Raw genomic sequence first — 19,365 nt, forward strand, 5'->3', positions numbered from 1 at the left:
AGGCGAATATTCGGGATCCGACCTCGGGATGGTAAGACTGGACCCTGTTCGGGTGGGTGCACTGGGCAATCCCGTCACAGCTCCGAAATTTTCTCGAAGACGATCAACATCATTGCATCCCACATCCTACATACCTACTTTTTCTTGCCGCACAATCATCTCGCTGCATCCTCGTAGATTTCAGATATCAACATACAACATGCTGCAAAGAACCATACTCCGCGCCTCGAGGCAACAGGCTGCCCGCCAAATACGGGCTTTTGCGCCACTACGTCAACAGTCCCCCATCACACGAGCAGTCGCCGCACCCGCCATCCGATGGTACTCAGATGCCCCGCCGGCAAAGGAGGGCGAAGCAGCTGAGAAGAAGGAGGATGCGCCAGCAGAAAAGAACGAGGTACCACAATTGAAGGAGCAGCTAGAGAAGAAGGACAAGGAAATTGTCGAATTGAAGGCATGCCACAACCATGACACAATAGAAAGAGGGGCAAACCACTAACAATGTCCAACAGGACAAATATCTCCGCTCAGTCGCCGACTTCCGTAACCTCCAAGAGCGCACCAAGCGTGAAATTCAAGGCGCAAAGGACTTTGCCATCCAGCGCTTCGCCCGCGATCTCGTCGAGTCGGTCGACAACCTCGACCGCGCCCTCGGCACCGTGCCCGAGGAGAAGCTCAAGTCGGATAACACTGATTTGATTGCCCTACACGATGGCATCAAGATGACCGACACCATCCTTATCAACACACTCAAGAAGCACGGATTGGAGCGATTCGACCCCTCGGAGTCAGCGGAGAAGTTCGACCCCAACGTCCATGAGGCGGTGTTCCAGGCACCACAGCCAGACAAGGAGGACGGCACTTGCTTTCACACACAGCAAAAGGGCTTCAAGCTCAACGGCAGAGTACTACGACCGGCAAAGGTTGGCGTTGTAAAGAACGCCTAAGTTACAAACTCCTACACGATCTATAACGACTCAGACTCTTTTTTTTTCTTGCATCTGTATGACTACCTACCTTGGCTTCACTGCTCCAAAAAAAAAGAAGGCAGCGGTACATTTTGGGGAAAAAAAGGCGTTTTTCTTCCTGTGTATGTGCCACACTCATCGGCTTACACTTGAAAATTCTCTTCTTTTTTATGGAGACAACGTGTACATATATTCCCCTCTCTCTCTCACACACACGCATCTGCAAACAATTGTTTCGCACCAAAATTAACCAAATGACGTAACTTTGCGAAGTTGTGTAACTGTAATATTAGCTTATTGATGGACAATGATGATGAAAGACGAAGAAAGTCTTGAAGGAAAGAGAGAAAAGGTCAATTGACATTTGCTTTCGACCCTCTCCATAATCTGCCACATTCTGAATAAGGATTCTTTCTCTCTGTTTGTGACGACGCCCAACCTGTTTTCGAACGCCAGCCCATGCATTTGTTTTTTTTGACCCAATCAGAGCACATCGGGTATTTCAATTTTTCTGGAATCTCCCCCAATTTCATGATACATCTACCAGCCCTGGCCGTAAGGCGTAGCACCATATGGTGTAGTGCCTCCTTGGGCCGCGCCACCCCAGGAACTGGCACCGCCATAGCCTCCGGGGCCTCCGACCGGCGTGTAACCACCTGCGTCGCCGTAGCCTCCTCCATTCAACATGGGGCTCTGGGCACCACCGAAATCCTCGTGGTCTCCAATGCCACCAGATAGTTCTTTGAGGACTTCGGCGAGTTTGATTTGTAACCGTTGAATTCCCTTTGCGACAATCTGATCGGGCTCGATGCCGCCGACTGTTTCGACGTCGTAGAAGAAGCGCGTGGGCACGGCATTGTAGTTGAAAGGTTCGTCGGGGTTGGGTGGACCGCCGTCGAGATTGACACGGGCTTCGTCTTTGGGCCTGTGTGTATATCGTTAGTTTGACGCGGTCTCGTCACTCCACTCAACAAGACTATACACACCACTCCTTCTCTGCGTCTTCCTCGTGCCAGTAGTCCAGGTGGTGCAGCTTGTTTGCGGGATCGTATTCGAATCCAATCGCTGCACTGGGTGCCCACTTTGCGTGTTCCTTTGCAATGCCCTTCTTTGCAATGCACTTCATGTTGATGGCCTGACCTCTGCGCAGCTTCACGATACAACTGCCCGTCCCCTCTGAATCCGTAATCACTGGTCGTCCTAGCTCATCATTCGGCGGCCTCGACTCGATGACCAGATCGCGCGCATACACCTTCATGACCTCACTGCCTGTGCATTTGGCATTGAGAGTAAGAACGACACTACAGTTGTCGCAGTAGCCTTCGCAGTCACAGTCGCGCGAATACAACAGGTCATCTACGCCCTTGGACGACAAGGGAATGAGACCGAGGCGGTGGCAGACAAACTCATCGGCAAGGACCGATGTGTTGTCAAACACTTCGACGACATCGATGGCGAGCGTCGGGATCTCGGCGAGCATTACACGGCGAAGTGCATTTGCGGTCTCGAGATTGAAGTTTTGGACAATGAAGTGGGCGCGCTGGTTGTCGGCCTGCGCATGGCCGTGTTAGCTCGACGTATCCGCCAAGGTAGACAGAGCGGGCGGTGTACCTGAAGGAAGCGGACGTTGATTTGGCCGCCATCTGGATCGTAGTCCATCGCGTCGTCGTGTGGGTGAGAATGGGGCTGAGGGGTCGTAGGAGTCGCAAGCGAGCCGAGGTATTGAGGCGACTGGAACGGATGAGCGACAGGTACGTGTTGGCGTGTATGGAGTGGTGCTGGCTAGGGTCGTCGTGCTATACGGAGATTCTTTGAGGTGAGCCTGGCGCGGAGAGGCGGCCTAAGCCGATTGCGGCTGAATACCCCACGCGCCACATCTGCGCCACAGATTGGTAATGGGAGGCTTCGGTTTACGCCGATGGAGTTCGCATAGCCTAGAGTGTTCTTTGGTACTTTGTAGAGTAGTGCCATGCACGATGTTAACCACCCAAGTGTCGTATAGTAGGATGAAGAAGAAGCTTGGAAATGAAATGTAGTATTGTAATAGGTGCGCCAGTGATTCTACAGGGCTAGAAGCTAATGTTATCTTCGGCTTGCCAATGCAACAGGAGTCGATAGCATCACGAAGAAACGTGCCAGCTCAGCAAAGACGCTCAGCCTGCGGACTTCGAGACATTAGCGTGACAAGGTGCAACTTGCATCCGGCCTTGTGCGCGAGGTGCTTGCGACACCTTTTATCGAAACATACGCCGCAGGCCCAGCATGGTGAGAGTTGTCGCGTGTAAGACACTACTAGAATGCTACTATCGGCTGACAAAATCGGCGTGCACAGGACTGCCCAGGGTCATGTTGCTAGTTGAGCCAACCAGTACAATGGATTACCCTGTCAGGTTGTACGGCGCAGCGCGAGCAGTGACGTTGTTGAGTCTGCTGCCAATCAAAGACTTTATCACTTGCCGAGTTGGAAAGACATCGGCCGTTGCAGCGTGTATGCCGTGCAGTCAGTCTGAACATAGCCAAGGCGGACACTAACAGCAGGCGTGTTGCTTCAGTGCTGTGCAGATATCAATATGTGGACCAAAGGCGATGCTGCTAGAGTTTGCCTTCGTCCGGTTGGGGGCGGAGTTGAAGGCGAGTGTGCAACAACGAGGCTGAGGCCCTCTCCTTTTCTTTGCGCACCGTGATGTTGTCCGCTGAGTCTCCATGAAAGACGCGTCTCCGAGGCCCGTGACCCCTCACTACGCAACGTGTTGAGAAGGAGAGTATGGGGGGCAGTGCAGTGGTGCCCAGTCCTGGCAATGGTAGCGGGTATGGTGACGGCCGAATTCTAGGCTTGGCGATATTGAGGCGGAGCAACGCTTGCTGCTGGCATGCCGAAGCTGGAACCACTCGCCGTCAGAGGGCAATGTTTGATATAAGACGCACTCTGTCACAACATTGCTCTCCAACTCACCATAGCTACTCAACCCACCAGACATTCACAACATATCTCCTACTTTAACATCCATGATATCAAGCATGCAGGCTACCATACCATCGCCACAGCGCTCTCGCGCATCATCACGAAGCAAGTCACCGCTCTCTATCGACCTGTCAGACTTGCCACCACTAGTCGAACCATCACCACCCTCAAACACTCTCATCATCACCGTAAGCAATGTATCGAACGAGTTGCAGCTACAGTACTAACAAGGCCTAGAATCTTTTGGCACCCGAAATCTTCCAACTATCTACTCTTACCGAGATCCGCGAAACAATCAACCAACATGCGAAGGTGCACACATGGGCGCCACTCAAATCTTTCCGTCGCATAGTGGTTTCCTTCTTCGATACCGACTCTGCGATACAAGTTCGCCAGGCTCTTGACGGTGAGCAGCTCATGGGCTTCCGTATCCGCGTATACTTTGGCGTGAACACACCCATGAACCCCTCAGACCAGCACCTGGCACTGCCCAAGTCGGATCGACTCTTCTTCATCTCACCACCACCATCGCCGCCTATGGGCTGGGAAACAAAGGAAGAGGATGCACCCAACACCATCGTCCACCCCGAGGATCTGGCAGCAGCACTAGCCAAGCTTCATGCAAACCCCGAGGCCTCGTCACCTACTGATAACGGAAGCAACATCATCACCAGGAGGCGGACAGGCAGTACAACTGTAGTCTACCACCCGGAGGACCACGGCGACTCGCCTAACCTTCCTGCCATATCCGTCGAAGACACAACCGAGACGCCTGAGGCTTTGACGCCCCTCGATGCAATGGAGGGAGTCGAAGGACCTATTGCTTCGCAAAAAGCTCAAGGCATGACTACCAGCACCGCTAGGCCACCAGTCGAGCTCATGCACTGAGCCCTTGTGTCACTGTTTTTCGGTCTTTTCCTTTCCCTTCTTTTTTATGTGTTATCAAAAAAGCATTACATGTGCATGATTTCAAGGCATGGCACGGCTTCGGCGTTTATGATTTACTGGGTTGGGAAATGCTCGGTTCCGAGCTGGTTCCGTGCATCGGATCTGGGGTTAGCATGAATTGCGGGCGCATGTCGGATAGCATAGTACTTGGCTTCTGCAGGAGTTGCAGCGCGTATGGAATGAAACGAATGCCTCTAATCTGAGACTGCATTGTCATATGTATACAGTGAGGAAATAGAGATGGCCATTAACTTCTGGCTGAACTTAACTCAAGATATCAGCTTGTCGGTGTGGCTTGCAAGTTCTATTTGATGGAAAGAATGATGCAATCATCTGTTTTCGGTCGCTTGCGACGTTGAAGTTGCGTCTGGCCCTGCCCTGTACACTGAAGCAAAGCTCTCGCGTCAGGGCGTGACTAGGTAACCAAGAATTTTGTTCAAGGCTACTTGTATCTTGAATCATAAGAATATGCGGAAAACATTGACTTATCACCTCAACTTACAAAAAAAAAGCACCTAACTTTTGTTACCCATGTTCGCGCAGCCAGGCACGTGTGCACGTGATGCGCCAAGGACACTAGCGCGCACCACTCTGTAAGCGAGGCCTGTCGAAAAGCAGATTCCGAAATCTCCAATTCAGACTCTCACGACCATCTACTAACGTTGCAGCTTCCGCACGCCGTCGAGACGCCGCAGTCAAGATGAAGCTCAACATCTCCTACCCCAACAATGGCACCCAGAAGCTGATTGAGATTGACGATGAGCGCAAGCTCCGCGTCTTCATGGAGCGCCGCATGGGTCACGAAGTCCCTGGCGACAGCGTCGGCGACGAGTTCAAAGGCTACATCTTCAGGATCACCGGTGGAAACGACAAGCAAGGTTTCCCGATGAAGCAGGGTGTCATGCACCCTACCCGTGTCCGACTCCTGCTCTCTGACGGCCACTCCTGCTACCGCCCCCGCCGCACTGGTGAGCGCAAGAGGAAGTCCGTTCGTGGCTGCATCGTCGGCATGGACCTTTCCGTCCTGGCTCTCAGCATCGTCAAGAAGGGTGACGAGGACATTCCCGGCCTGACCGACATTGTCCACCCCAAGCGCCTCGGTCCCAAGCGCGCGACCAAGATCCGCCGCTTCTTCGGTCTCAGCAAGGAAGATGATGTGAGTTTTCTCATAGCTTCTTCGCCAATCCTGCTTCGCCCAGCGGATTGAGTCTCGCTCTTTCCTGCAACAAGCAGCGCATTGAGTCTGAGCAAGAAGTGAGCCTAGTAGTTATAAAGGTTTGAGCACTAACAATTACATTTGTAGGTCCGCAAGTTCGTCATCCGTCGTGAGGTTCAGCCCAAGAAGGAGGGCGCCAAGCCCTACACCAAGGCCCCCAAGATCCAGCGTCTGGTTACTCCTCAGCGTCTCCAGCACAAGCGTCACAGGCTCGCACTTAAGCGCCGCCGGGCGGAGGCTTCCAAGGATGCTGCCGTACGTACACTCTATATCTGTTCAAAGAACCAAACACTAACAACATGGCAGAACGAGTACGCTCAGATCCTGTCCAAGCGTATCAACGACGCTAAGGCTGCTCATGACGAGGCCCGCAAGAGGAGGGCGTCTTCCATGAAGCACTAGAGGATCATCATGAATTCATGATTGGGTCGTGAAATGGTTACATTGGCGTCGGCACGAAAATAAGGGAGTGGGCTCCTGTATCTGAATGAAAACTTCGGGCATTCAAAGGGATAGGCGCTTCTCATACCACTGACTGTTTCAAGCAGTTGTCTGAATAAACAATTGCATCACTTCACGACCGCCACCTATGCTTCCTGTATCTCGCCTTGTTGTTTTTCTCGTCTTGTACGTTGCGAAAGCTGAGCATCGGCACTTTTGCAATACTGTTGCCATGATTCCTGGGGACTTGCAGAGTGTTACGACCTCGTTGGAACTGTTAATGAACAAATAAGCATAATTGCTATTGCTTCTAGGCACTCTCATTCACGAGGCTGTTGAGCTTATCTAATCACTGTGCCCTGACTCTCAGTACCCCTTGCATAGGGACCCTCTAGGATGTCGCTCCCACTCAGCAAACCTATTGCCCCGTTGCCCAGCAGGCCGCTTGACGGCACGCTACCTCGACGGTCCGACCATATCTCATGAAAACGAATTGCCATATCGCTAGCTGCAACCACTATGCATCCCTCTTCCACACCCCTTCTTGACCAAACACCATCTTCGCCTCTCGCTCTTCCGTCGTTACTGTCATCCTCCAGCTGTGCCCCACTTGTAGGTCCACCAGGGTACGCAATGGCGCACAGAGCACGATTCTCATCATACCACGGCACAGCAACAAGCTGCTCGCAGCTAGGCCATGCAAATACCGCGACACGATACGGATGTTCTGGTTGGGCAAAGCCAAACGTCGCGGCTATCTCGCGCCGCGTCTGCGACCAGATAAGACTGGTGACCTGGGCTGCACAGTCGATGGTTGCAAGACAGGTGCCTGAGCGCGTGTGGTAAAAGTGAATACAGCGGTCATTTGAGCCGCCGCCAATGGCGATGAGTCCCCGTTGCCAAGGGCAAAAGGCCATTGCTTTGACGGCAGCGTTGAGGGTCCATGTGTGCTTTGCTGCAGAAGGAGTGAGATGCAATACAGAGCTATCACGATTCGACACTGTGTAGATGGATTCTCCCGTCGATCCCTGACGGACGTCGAGCAAAGTTGACGTGTCTTGGCCTGGTGGGTTCGGGCGGAGCACTTTCTTTGTTTCGAAGAGATTACAGTTGTTATCGTTTCCACCGCTTGCGAATAGCTCGCCGTCTGGGGACCATGTAAGGCCGCAGATCTGTTGGCTGTGAATTGTTAGACGGGCGAGAAGGGTCATGGCGCCGTGCCAGCCAAAGAGCGCGCTTTGAGTCTCCGATGGCCATTCTACGCTGTAAAAGTAAATATGGCCCACTTCATCCCCGATGATCAACTCTTCGGTTGGGACGGTCATTGCTCTATCGCGAAGAGAAGGACGACGTACAATAGTAGGTCTCCAAGATACACATGATACTGGCTTGGGCTGTGTAACATCAAAGCGAGGTTCCGAATCAAAAGGGCTCCAAAGTGAGATGCGTCCATCTGCTCGTCCTGCAGCGAGGATTGCTTGGCCACCGCACTCTGATGAAAAACTAAGGGATGTAACGTGTCGATCCACCGGAATGCTGTTTGGCGGTCTCGCATTGAGCGATTCTGGCGTGTTCACACCACTCCGCTCTGACCAAATGTGTACAAAGTTTCCAAGGCCGACAGCAAGACATTTGGAGGTATCTGAATATGCGACAAGGGTGCAATAGTAGTCATCGCGAAGGTCAGGTGCGTCGAGAACTGTGGGTTCAGTAAGCTTCAGTAAACCCTGGGATTTATAGAACCTATCTGAACGGCAGTATTGGGACAGTTCTTCGCTTCTGCGATACTTGACGTTGTGCTTCATTGAATCATTAGCCCAAAGTCGAGCGGAAGACACTGTGAGAATTGAAAAGACAAACGTGAGCTAAAATTCTCTTTGATCCATGCGCCGTCTCGCCACACGTGTCTGCCATGTGATTGTGCGCTAGACTCTGGAGAATTTCGAGAAGTCCACAGAGGTGAATGTTGAAGTATTCGATCTGTCCGATCAATGTCCAGTGCCAGTGCTAGTCGCTGTGTGTAGGCTTCTAGCTCAGCTTCAGGATCCGCTCGGCTGAGGAATGCAGATTTGTAGAGCGGCGCATTCGTTCCACTACCGAGCATCCTACCTCTTCCGGTGGATACAGCTACCACCGTGTCACTCACAGCAGAAGGTCCACCGACGTTCCAGACTGCACCAGTACTGATCTGGCGAGCAGCTAGGGGAACTGAGCCTCGTCTGAAGTGGATATTTCTCCTGTTTGCATTGATCCTTCCCAATATCACTGAATGTGTCTCCCGGAGCCCACGCAGTTCTTCATTCAGCCGACCACTCCTGCGCAAACGATGACTGAAGGCGCCTGCGTTTGTGTGAATACCTCTGTTAGTACCCTGTTCCGTTTTTCGACGTTCTGCAGGACTGTTGAGCTCGAAGCTTTCTCGCGCAACAGCTGGTGGTCGGCAGTAGGCTATGAAGCGATCAGGCGTGCCTGTTTGACTATACCGAGTCGACTCTAGCAACCCTTCTCGAGCTGCGGATCGACTAGGTCTTATGGGAGAACTCGAATAACATGAAGGAAATGGGCGTAGTTTATTTTCTGGATTGTTCTTCTTCGCTGGGGTATCAATATGGCTTGTGATGGGCTGAACTTGGCCTTCCTGGGTGACGAGTGATGTCCTAGATCCTGAAGATGGGAACTGGTCGTATGTAAGCTTTTCGACTAAGTCTCCTGAGGAGACAGGGTTGCTATGCTTTCGCCTTTTCGACAGTGATGACCCGCGATCTGGGACGGAGTTATGCGTTCTGCTTGGAGGAAGTGGTACTTCATCATCTATAGGACAGTTACGTATCATGGGTGATGAACGAGCGTGGGCGATATCGAGATCAGGAGATAGATACGAAGAGGATGGATTAGGAGCGGGAAGTCGCTGTGGTTTGACAGGCGAATCCCCGTGTGGCTGCACCGGTGAAGAATCGCACTTGGTTGCGTGGAATACCGGAATTGAGAGCGCTTCAAGACGAGAACTGAATCTAGACTTCGTAGGAGAAGATGCTGAGATCAGATGAATGTCACGGATGGTATCGTCGACGTCCCGAAAGAAAAGACAGCTGCGACTTTTGCGAGGGGATCTGGGTGTCCTTGGTGACGACCACTCTTCTGTGCTGACAGTCTTTGTAGGGGACGGTGGCGGCACGAGGTATTCAGAGGTCAGTGGAAATGCATCATCATCAGTGTCGTTCATGTTGAGCGGCTGGAGCCAAGATGAGTAAACTGAAGAGCTTGTGTCGCCAACCTCAGTTCATGTGAAGCTGTATAAAGGAAAGTAGCCAGTAGATTGGCTACACCGATACTTTTACTGTTGGGTTAGTAATAATAATGGTGAATGAAATGTCAAGGATGTCGTGTGTTAAGTGTAGTGTAGATCTGATGGGGCGTTGAGTAGCAGCCTCCGTGGGCGGTGACGTGGGGGTAAGAGGTCCACGCGCGTGGTGGGGCAAATCCCACCGCGGCTCCAATCTGCAGCAGCTGCGAACTTGCATGCTGCTCAAACAACAACTATGGCAAGTGTAAGCAGATGGCCTGCTTGCATGCATGTAGAACATGACTAATAATTCTAGCACGGTATAGCACGCGGGACAGGTCCTGTTGTGCGTTCTGAGGAGGCTCGACAGAAGGAGCTTGAGCAGATTGCGCAGTACAAAGAGCTGGCAGATTCGGTGAATACAAAGGTACATGATTAGTCTTGAATAATTCCAGAGCAGGGCTAACTTTGGATACTACAGATTGCCGAGAAGCAATATACAATCGAAGCCCTCGGCCTAGTCACAAAGCTGCTAAACGAGAACCCCGAATACTACACAATATGGAACCACCGCAGACGCGTCTTGATGACTCTGGTGAGAGCAGAGACACCCGGACAGCCCCCACACGGCTTGCTGCAGGATGACTTGCAACTCACGTTTGCACTGCTCCGAAAGTTCCCCAAGTGCTACTGGATATGGAACCATCGCAACTGGCTCCTGCGCCAGGGAGAGGCTTTGATGGGAGTAGAAGCAGCGCACAAGCTCTGGTTAGGAGAGCTGCAACTCATAAACAAGATGCTGCATGCGGACAGTCGGAATTTTCATGCTTGGGGCTACAGACGTATTGTGGTATCAGAAATTGAACGCTTGACCGCAGATTCTGAGCCTACAACTGGGAACCCTCCAAAGAGTCTCGCCGAATCCGAGTTTGAATATACCACCAAGATGATCAAGACCAACCTATCCAACTTTTCCGCTTGGCACAACCGCAGCCAGCTTATACCCAAAATCCTCCTTCAACGTAACGCAGATTCCAAAGCACGTCGTGCCTTCCTCGATTCAGAGCTGTCTTTGATATGTGAAGCCATCAACACCGACCCGTTCGACCAATCCATATGGTTTTACCACCAGTACCTCCTCTCAGTTTTGTCTCCTTCGTGTCCAACAAACCACCTGGTTGTCCAAGATTTGACTAATGGCGAGCGGCAAAAGTACTACGAGAATGAGATGGAATATATACGGGAGATCTTGGAGGACGAGGCGGATTGCAAATGGATATACGAGGCGCTCCTTGGGCTTGCAGAGGCATACCTAGAAGTCGATGTTGGCACAGGGACGTTTACGACAAAGGACATGAAGTCATGGCTAGGCGAGCTGAAGCGACTGGATCCGTTGCGGCGAGGAAGGTGGGATGACTTGGAGAGAAGATTGAATCTCTGAAATGCCAATCAATGAACAATGACAGCCATCAAGACTTTCCGTTCGCTTCTTCAATGTTTGCCTTTACAGGCACTACCTCTTTCTTCGCTTCTTTTTTCCAAGCCCACAAACCCAGCATGTTCGACCAGGAATTGTCAGGCGGTTGGGAGGCAATCGTTTCTTCTTTAGCCCGGAGCTGAGGCTGTGCGGGACTAGGGTTGACTCCATTCGAAGCAGCGGTAGTAGCCAACTCTCTAACAAGAGTATAAGTAGGGGTGTAAGAGGGCGCTGAGTGATTGTGCGTACCGTTGGTACTCTTCATTCATCCGTGCAAGCCGTTGTTTCTTGAACTCGCCATCAAAAGTTGCTACTCCAATTGATACGCCCATGATCGCTGCCAATGCGACAGGGAGGATACGCCCTGCCATTCTTGTTCACTTGTTGTGTACGCGGCCTGTTGAGGTCTTCGCTTCGAGGTGGAGGTGAATGACGAAAGCACTCCCGCGGGGAAAAGTTCGGCATGCCTCCGCCGCCAGGACGCGCTAGCAGGCGAAGCACGGGACGACGCGTTCATGCCCTCCATTTACAGGCAGAAGCCCATTCCACCAGCGTCGAACCGCATTACGACATGCAGGCGCGCCCAAATGTCCAAATGGCGACAGAAAGGATTTGTCCAGGATTCGGATGAGGACGAAGAAGAATCTCAGCTCGAGAGCCAGGGTTCTAGGCTAAATGGTGGCTTGAGTAGACGCGTCGAGCGCGTCGAAGATGACATCAACGAGGTCAAGCAAGCTGAGGAGACAAGGCACCCCGTGAAAAAGGACGGAGAAGGCTCTGAAGGTTACTTTGCTGCTGATGGCAACACTGAAAGAATATGTCTACAAGAAAAGAGGATAACATCGCCCACGAAACACAATTCACCCAAGCGTCCCACGCCCTCGCCATTTACGCCGTCGTCAACGTACAACCCAAGACCTCAACCGTCAGAGAGTCCAGATCCGCTCCAAGGCTCTCCAACGCCAAAAGCTCTACGGACTACCCGAGCTCAGCCATCTCAACACCGCCCTGAATCGCCAACCCGCCCGCACAGCTCGATAGCGTCCATTCCTCCGCTTTTCGATGAACATGAGCCACCATTCCAAACTGCTCAAAGCTCAAACAAACTGCAACAAGCAGCTCCTGCAGAACACCCGAAGGGACGTACTGGGGCTTCGAATATATTGAATGAGTTTGGTATTGCGCCTTTGTCAGATAACTCTGAAGATGATGAGCTTTCCGATCCACCCACAGACTTGGAGTCACCTCCACCGGCGTTCATCAGGCCTCATAGACGGACAGCAGTGCAAGTTGTCATTCCATCTTCAACGGCTTTACAGCGGCATCTCGTGGAAGAAAGGGCAAGGCGTGACTTTCGTCAGCGGAAACCCATTCAGCTGCATCCTTATGCACTGGAGGGTGAGATGTACCGGAGGGAGGTCCAGAGCAGAGGTCTCCAGCCAGTACGAAGAGAACGATCGCGCTCGCCTCAAGGTCACCGAAAGCAGCAAAATGATGAATCGCAAGAACAAGACTTCAATCCTGACGAGAACCCTACGAGTAGCCCCCCAGAGGTGGAGATACCAGTCTCTAGTCCCAATGCCCCGCAGCTAGAGAAAGATGGAAATGCCAGAGGTTCAGGACATCAGCATGCTTTCAAGCCCATCAGACGCCCTCCTTCCACACAACTTCGCCATCCTCATGCAGCGAAACGGAGGAAGCCCAATATTCCATCTACACAGGATGTTGTGCCACCGACAAGCATATTCGAAAATTCTGGGCTGCAACGCGACATTTGGTCGATACCCCCTAATTCTCCTCCTTACTCGAGTAGTCCACCGCATGCGAACGCTTCAGCCCGCCGTCCAGGTGTGCTGCATGCGACGACGCCAGCCCCCAACTTGCCAACTCCCTCTACCTCATCAATCATGCAAGATGACCCACGTCCATTGTTGGAATCTGACTCTGATACTGTACCGCGCAGTACTCAAAGACCTAGTAGTGGGCTTCGTCGACCAATAAGAGTAGTACTGACAGACAGTTCGTCTTCCGCGGCAAGTTCTGCCAGCGAGGCAGAGCAGAGCGACAGCGAGTTACGAAATGTGAGCAGAAAGATTAAGGGGGTTTTACCAGCTTCCTGGCTACGATTCGACCGGCAGACTCAAGAACGACGGAAGGCTCAGCAACGTGAGCGAGACAGGATGCGTGCGAATATTGCTTTGTCCCCTGAGCGCAGCACACCAGTGCGCGGAGTTGCCCAAAAAATCACAAAACCACTGGGTCGGCCCCCGTTGCCATCAGTTCCCAATGCTTCTTCCAAAGATCCAGTCGTTATATCAGATGAGTCGGAGGATGAACTAAGGGCTCCTTTCTCGCGCCCCATCAACGATGCCCAGAACCCTGTAACTAATGCCTCGGCATTAGCTAAGATATTTGACAGCCGCTACGCTGATGATGACAATCTGTCAGATATGGAGCATGACCGTTTGCATCTACCTACACTCGGAGGGACTGGCCCCAAGCGAAAGAGACAGAGTAAGCTGACCGACGCCTTTGGCAAAGCAAAGAAGATGAAATCTTCAGCCTATGCCGGACGACCCTCTGGCGGTCAGTCTGAGAAAAGAAAACACGGCCATCCTAGGAACTCGCGTCGGCCTGCTCCGCCAGCTATGAGCGTTGTGGACGTTGTTCTGTCGCCATCGAAACGAGCCGCCAATGTACCACAGTTTCTCCGAGTGGCCAGGCGGCAAGCCCTTCAAAGACCGGACCTTGCCCGCCAAAGTCCACGTAACAAACAAATACGACTGCATAATGCTCAGGATACCGAGGAAGCCAACACCGTTCTTGAACAATGGCAAAAGGGCGCTTTAAAGCCGAAATCAGATATCACTATGCAAGAACGAAGACCTCGCTCTCCCTTGACTAATAGGGCCGACAACCAGCAGTATACAGAGCGAGAATTGGAAATTGATGCAAATTCTGCAAAGGATCTTGATACGCGACCAGAAGCTACAATAGAAGTTCCCCGATTGTGGCAACGTACAAACATGCCTACTGGTCTTCGGGTCTTTCGACGCTCGTCTCCTAGTGAGGTGAAGTCCACTCGTCGAAGTAAAAAAATATTGCAGACCAACAAGCATCACAAAGGTCCAGGGCCCAATGGTACCTTGCCATTCAGAGTTGCACAGCTGGAAGGTGATGAGAATGACTTTGGCCGTGACCACAGGAAAATCGCGTTCGAGAAAGGTTTACTGCATGTCGACCAGCAGTTCAGAAAGCAACTGCCTAATGAGCATCATATTGTCAATCCCCAGTTAGCGCGTTACCTTGCAGACGATGGTGTTGAACCACCATTGCTCCCTTCTACGAACGATTCAGGAGAGCGTACAATAGAGGCTTCAAGCAAACCAGAACCTATTACCAAGAAACGTCTCAAACTTAGGGGTCAAGCGCGAAGGATTGATGTGGATGCACGGGAATTCCGTCAGCCAAGCGAGCCAGCAGTTCAGGAAGTGCTCGGAACAATCGATGTTGCCCCAGTACAGGAACCTAATCCAGAGCAAGACCTCCCTGTTCTTCATGGATTGGGACCTTTTGGTGCCCGGTATCCCATCACATTTGACGTGTACTCACTGGCATCTGGGACATACTTCCATGCATCTACTTTGATTGGATCTAATGAGTTTCATCGAGCTCTAAGCATTGGGAAGCCAGAGAGTCGCAATCTTGATGAGACTGCGGGGTATTCTACCGTTACCGACGGAACAAGGTCTGTCAGATGTGGTTCATGGAATGACGAGACGTCTTCGAATCTACATGACCTAGTGAGGAACGTGTCGGTATCCTTGGTAGACCAATCATCTAACCCCAATACATCCACAAACATTCATGTTGAGGAAATGCCGGCAGCTAAAGTAACACGGTCACTCATTACTTACATATCCAATCATCTCAGCTTCCTGGATCCAATCGACCGAAAAGACTTCGTGGCTAAAGCAGTCCGGTTCTGCCAAACGCTCTTCGATGGTGTATTGGCTCCTTTTGATACCGTCGGCGGTCCTGGAACAGAATCTGGCTGGAATATTATGCGCATTGGCACTTATCTACTTGTCATAAGTCTCCAACTCCACCGTATTGCTCAACACTCAGCTGTTGACGAAGGAAGCCGAGTCGAAATCCTAACGCTATTAAAGAATGCCTCAAAGGCTGTGGTCACTCATTTGGTACGACAAGGTATCCCTGAGCTGGGCAATTTTCTCGAACTCAACAAGCGACACTCTGTGCGTGAGAAAGGTGTGCAAGACGGTGAAGTCGTTGTGGAGAGCACAGTCGTATGCATACACGTCCTTGAAGAGCTACATATGACAGCTTGGGGATTTTGGGACCTTGCCAGTCAAGAGCTCAGCCCCAGAGTATCTGGTGCCACTCATCTCTCTGCTTTCGAAACAACATGGGCTACACTGTTCACTCTCCTCCCGTTTAACGAAATCGATGTTTTTGGTATCCCACTCAGGAATCGAAGAGAAACCTTCCAGAACGATAATTGGTCATGCATTCGGGATATCCTTCGACGAATATTTGAGCTGTACCCGAGCACGTACAGGAAGCATAGTGCATCACTGAATGATTATGTCCGAGCCAACCTTACCCGATGCCACCGACTAATGACACACTGGCACTGGAGACGTCCCGAGTTGATGCTCAACGCCGTTGTGGACTTTTTTGGTAAGAACGGTCTTCGAGGTCTTCGACGCGAGGCAAGCGTTGGCTCCTTTCCTTTTCCGGATAATTTTGCTGCTGACCCTTCATTGACTGTTGAGCCGAATGAATACTCCTTCCATATCTCACTGAAGTGCCTTGCTTTGGGTCTGCGCGGTATGAAAGACGTTTACCCTGAGAAAAAGATTCGCAGCTTTGTCTTTCGGTGTTTACCCAACCACGGCCGAGCATATCCAAAAGATCAGCCTCTCGATGAGGAGAGCCTTGCAGCTTTGCGCAATCATCATGACCTGCTATCTGTTCTATACTGGAATGCCCCGCCAGCCTGTCGACCAAAGCTCGAACAAATTCGTGGTCTTGTAAATCACGATAACTCCCATCGCGAGGCTTGCAGATTGAGCGTTCGTGCCTGGGCGAACCTCACTGCTTTCCAACTATCTACCGAAGAGCCATATAAGTCTGCAGAACCCTTCGCACTTTGGCACAAGGATATCATGCACCAAACTTTGAGACAGTACAAACTCGCGAAAATCGAGGCGGATGACTTTCTGAAATCCATTGTTACTGAGGGTTCAACAAACATCTCAGCAGTCATGGTCCGTCAGACAATGGAGAAAAACCAAGAACAGGTCATTGCGACTTTGCGAGATTGTATTGCGGGTATGGGCAAGGCTATCAAATGCGCAAGGGACTTATCCTCTTTGACAAACTTTCTTATCGATTCTGATATCATGCATTTACTTGAGCTTCCTCACCTCGAAGATCGGAGGCTGGTCAACGTCATTCACGATACGCTCAAAGTTCTACAAGAGTATACCAAGTTGCAGAAGATTCAGAAGATGCAGTCAAAGAAGGATGTAAGCCAGCAAACCAATGAGGAGAGCCAAGACTACGGCGATTTCCCAGACATGGACGACTTGGATGATCTAGATGATTTGGATTCAGCTCCTCCAGCGAAGCAAGTACAACAGTCTGGTCTCGATTTCATCCAAACACCACTTTGGCACCTGCTTTCGAACGCGTTTGGCGCGGAGAATGCACCAGATGACGTTCTGCTCAAGGATTGTGTCGATACCTGGGTTTGCATTGCTGAAGGCCAGATCGTATCGGGCGAGCGAGCATGGTCTTACTACCTCGATTCGTTCAGCCAGGTGTCATGGAAGCAACTACGTCAGACCGAGCAGACGCGCAAGTTCAGTCCCTACTTCCTGGCTGCTCTCATGGATTGTGACCCTACCGTGTATGAAGAACATCGAAATGACTTCCTCCAGGCTATGATGGTGTGTCTGGTGGAACGGGAAGCTATGCTCCGATTCCAAGATCGACTGCTGCACGCCATCATAAAGACCGATGGTGATCATCCCCTCATGCGGAACCTGCCATTCTTCCGTGATCTCGAAACTGGCGTATGGGATATCAACCCAGACTCCCTTCGCACTCGACGCCTAGCACTTATTTCAAGCATCCTGTCAAACATGCGAGATGACATCTACGCGGTCGAGCATCATGAGCCTGCGCGTGCGCTTGAAGCGAGAAGACTTTACGCCTGCATACTCAAAGACTTCATGACTTCTATGAAGTACAACTACCAGCAGCTCAGTCAGGGTACAACTATCACGGGCGCCTACGTCGAGTTCGTTCAGAAAATCGTTCAGTTCTTGAAGCAATACACAAGCGATATAGTGCCCGTACTACCTTTCTTCACAGACTCGGCCGCTTTCCCTCTACCCGCCGAAGATCCTACTTATGTAGTTGCTCGCCTGTGCGGATATGCACCGAAGCTATCAGACTCTGGGAAAGCCAAACAGCTGTCAGTCTTCATGCAAACCGTAGCGCAACAAGCTGCCGCAGACAACCAACAAACATACTTGGTGCACCAGCTCACCACCGCGCTTTGTACCGATCAAGCACCAGCAGCCGACAGAGCGACACTGCGATCCGTACTATTGCAAGCCATCTTCCCAGCATACCTCGAAGAAATGCTCTCATCCAGCACCGCCTTCGCCATCTGCCTCCCAATTTTACAAGCCTTACCACCCACCCTTGACACAATGATCTTTGACCTCCGCATCAATCAACCAGAAAGTCTTGCTTTAATCGCCACCTCCATTGTATCCATATCCAACGCCTTCATCCGCGCTACAGAACAACTAAAAGACAACCGCCACCTCCTGCATCGCCCCTACGTCCTCTCCGCGCTGACCCACATACTCGATGCCATGACATCTATTCTACCGCCATTGGAATATATAATCAGCCGTACCTCCGCTACCATTTCTGTTCCTCCATTCATAACATACATCAATGATCTTATCGCATATACTCTTGCGATTTTTCATAACATGGAGCTCGACAGCGTACCCTCGTACACCGGCGACGCGCACGCTTCGCTGCCGGGTGACCAACACACAGCGCTCCTCGCTTTCTGCCGCCGCAGCTTAGCGGAAAGTATCAAGACGAATTGGAGTGAGAGTGCAGGTGCAATATGGTTCGGCGTTGGCAATGCCCGGCGCGAGGTACTGCTCGATGTGGGGAGCGTGGAGGAAGAAAGAGTAAGGTTGGAAGCATGTGCTATGCGGTTCCGAGGGGTATTTGATGAGTTGTATGGAGTTGGGGATTATCGCAGTGGGTATGAGATGAGTGCGAGGTTGGACGTTTTTGTTTAGCTGGCATGCGAGCGTCTTTGTTTCATGGGATTGTAATGTTTATTTTTTTGGATGAATTAGATGAAAGTGTTATGTTAACGTGCAACGCTGTCTTCCTGTTTGTGCAAAATCGATCTCTCCGGGGAAACGTCACTCGTCTTCGCATTGTCGTTGTCTAGCTCTCATTTCAATTTCTGAACTAGTCATGTCGCATAAAATTAAGATTACCCTGCTCACGTCTGATAAGACTCAATCAAACTCCCATTGCCCGCGTGATTCCGCATTCATGTTAGAAGTTTCCAGCAAGCATGCTTGGTACCCGTACGAATACTTCACGCCTTACTTCTCACAAGCTTCATCGCTCCGCTAGACAAAGTACGCAAAATAATCTTCGAATCTCTGACAAGGGTGCGGACTCAGTGATGCTTCAGCCCGAATTGCTACTTTCACCTTTACCTTCGCCCTCGCCTTCGTCTTCACTCTGGCCTTTGTGTGTATGTTAGCTGCATTCTCTCTAAGGATAGATCAAGACTTACGTGTATTCAATAATGCTTCGTTAGCCTCCTGCGCCCTCCTTTTCGTGTCCATTCGTGCATTGGTTTTTGCAAAGTAGGATGAAGTATCATGTTTGACAGCATATCGGATGGCTTCAATATGTGTCATCTGCGAGGTGAAGGGATCATAACTGTGCATGTCCCAATCATGCGGAACAACAAGCCTTTGAGCA

General features: G+C 51.2%; 9 protein-coding genes across 9 annotated transcripts; 5 read left to right on the plus strand and 4 right to left on the minus strand.

Annotated features, from left to right (window-relative positions):
- Positions 1–199: 199 nt before the first annotated feature.
- COCCADRAFT_32016 (uncharacterized protein) lies at positions 200–947 on the plus strand (the record flags this gene model as incomplete). The annotated part of the gene is made up of 2 exons (XM_007708522.1): positions 200–454; positions 513–947. The coding sequence occupies 2 exons, from the start codon at positions 200–202 to the stop codon at positions 945–947; spliced, it is 690 nt and encodes a 229-aa protein (XP_007706712.1).
- Positions 948–1,508: 561 nt separating this feature from the next.
- Positions 1,509–2,627, minus strand: COCCADRAFT_81845 (uncharacterized protein; the record flags this gene model as incomplete). Its single annotated transcript, XM_007708582.1, has 3 exons — positions 1,509–1,893; positions 1,955–2,520; positions 2,580–2,627. 3 exons carry the CDS (start codon positions 2,625–2,627, stop codon positions 1,509–1,511), a joined length of 999 nt encoding a protein of 332 aa, XP_007706772.1.
- A 1,359-nt stretch (positions 2,628–3,986) lies between these two features.
- On the plus strand, positions 3,987–4,818 carry COCCADRAFT_81610 (uncharacterized protein; the record flags this gene model as incomplete). The annotated part of the gene is made up of 2 exons (XM_007708583.1): positions 3,987–4,118; positions 4,168–4,818. The coding sequence occupies 2 exons, from the start codon at positions 3,987–3,989 to the stop codon at positions 4,816–4,818; spliced, it is 783 nt and encodes a 260-aa protein (XP_007706773.1).
- A 106-nt stretch (positions 4,819–4,924) lies between these two features.
- Positions 4,925–5,089, minus strand: COCCADRAFT_81467 (uncharacterized protein; the record flags this gene model as incomplete). The annotated part of the gene is made up of 1 exon (XM_007708584.1): positions 4,925–5,089. The coding sequence occupies one exon, from the start codon at positions 5,087–5,089 to the stop codon at positions 4,925–4,927; it is 165 nt and encodes a 54-aa protein (XP_007706774.1).
- Positions 5,090–5,578: 489 nt separating this feature from the next.
- COCCADRAFT_21712 (uncharacterized protein) lies at positions 5,579–6,496 on the plus strand (the record flags this gene model as incomplete). The annotated part of the gene is made up of 3 exons (XM_007708486.1): positions 5,579–6,034; positions 6,182–6,349; positions 6,401–6,496. 3 exons carry the CDS (start codon positions 5,579–5,581, stop codon positions 6,494–6,496), a joined length of 720 nt encoding a protein of 239 aa, XP_007706676.1.
- A 380-nt stretch (positions 6,497–6,876) lies between these two features.
- Positions 6,877–9,758, minus strand: COCCADRAFT_32020 (uncharacterized protein; the record flags this gene model as incomplete). Its single annotated transcript, XM_007708523.1, has 2 exons — positions 6,877–8,234; positions 8,396–9,758. The coding sequence occupies 2 exons, from the start codon at positions 9,756–9,758 to the stop codon at positions 6,877–6,879; spliced, it is 2,721 nt and encodes a 906-aa protein (XP_007706713.1).
- Positions 9,759–10,074: 316 nt separating this feature from the next.
- Positions 10,075–11,259, plus strand: COCCADRAFT_395 (uncharacterized protein; the record flags this gene model as incomplete). Its single annotated transcript, XM_007708456.1, has 3 exons — positions 10,075–10,083; positions 10,135–10,245; positions 10,300–11,259. 3 exons carry the CDS (start codon positions 10,075–10,077, stop codon positions 11,257–11,259), a joined length of 1,080 nt encoding a protein of 359 aa, XP_007706646.1.
- Positions 11,260–11,287: 28 nt separating this feature from the next.
- On the minus strand, positions 11,288–11,666 carry COCCADRAFT_81516 (uncharacterized protein; the record flags this gene model as incomplete). The annotated part of the gene is made up of 2 exons (XM_007708585.1): positions 11,288–11,492; positions 11,545–11,666. The coding sequence occupies 2 exons, from the start codon at positions 11,664–11,666 to the stop codon at positions 11,288–11,290; spliced, it is 327 nt and encodes a 108-aa protein (XP_007706775.1).
- Positions 11,667–11,882: 216 nt separating this feature from the next.
- Positions 11,883–18,659, plus strand: COCCADRAFT_81580 (uncharacterized protein; the record flags this gene model as incomplete). The annotated part of the gene is made up of 1 exon (XM_007708586.1): positions 11,883–18,659. One exon carries the CDS (start codon positions 11,883–11,885, stop codon positions 18,657–18,659), a length of 6,777 nt encoding a protein of 2,258 aa, XP_007706776.1.
- Between the last annotated feature and the right edge of the window lie 706 nt (positions 18,660–19,365).

The sequence above is a fragment of the Bipolaris zeicola genome (genome assembly GCF_000523435.1).
Source record: "Bipolaris zeicola 26-R-13 unplaced genomic scaffold scaffold_2, whole genome shotgun sequence".
Classification (NCBI taxonomy): domain Eukaryota; kingdom Fungi; phylum Ascomycota; class Dothideomycetes; order Pleosporales; family Pleosporaceae; genus Bipolaris; species Bipolaris zeicola.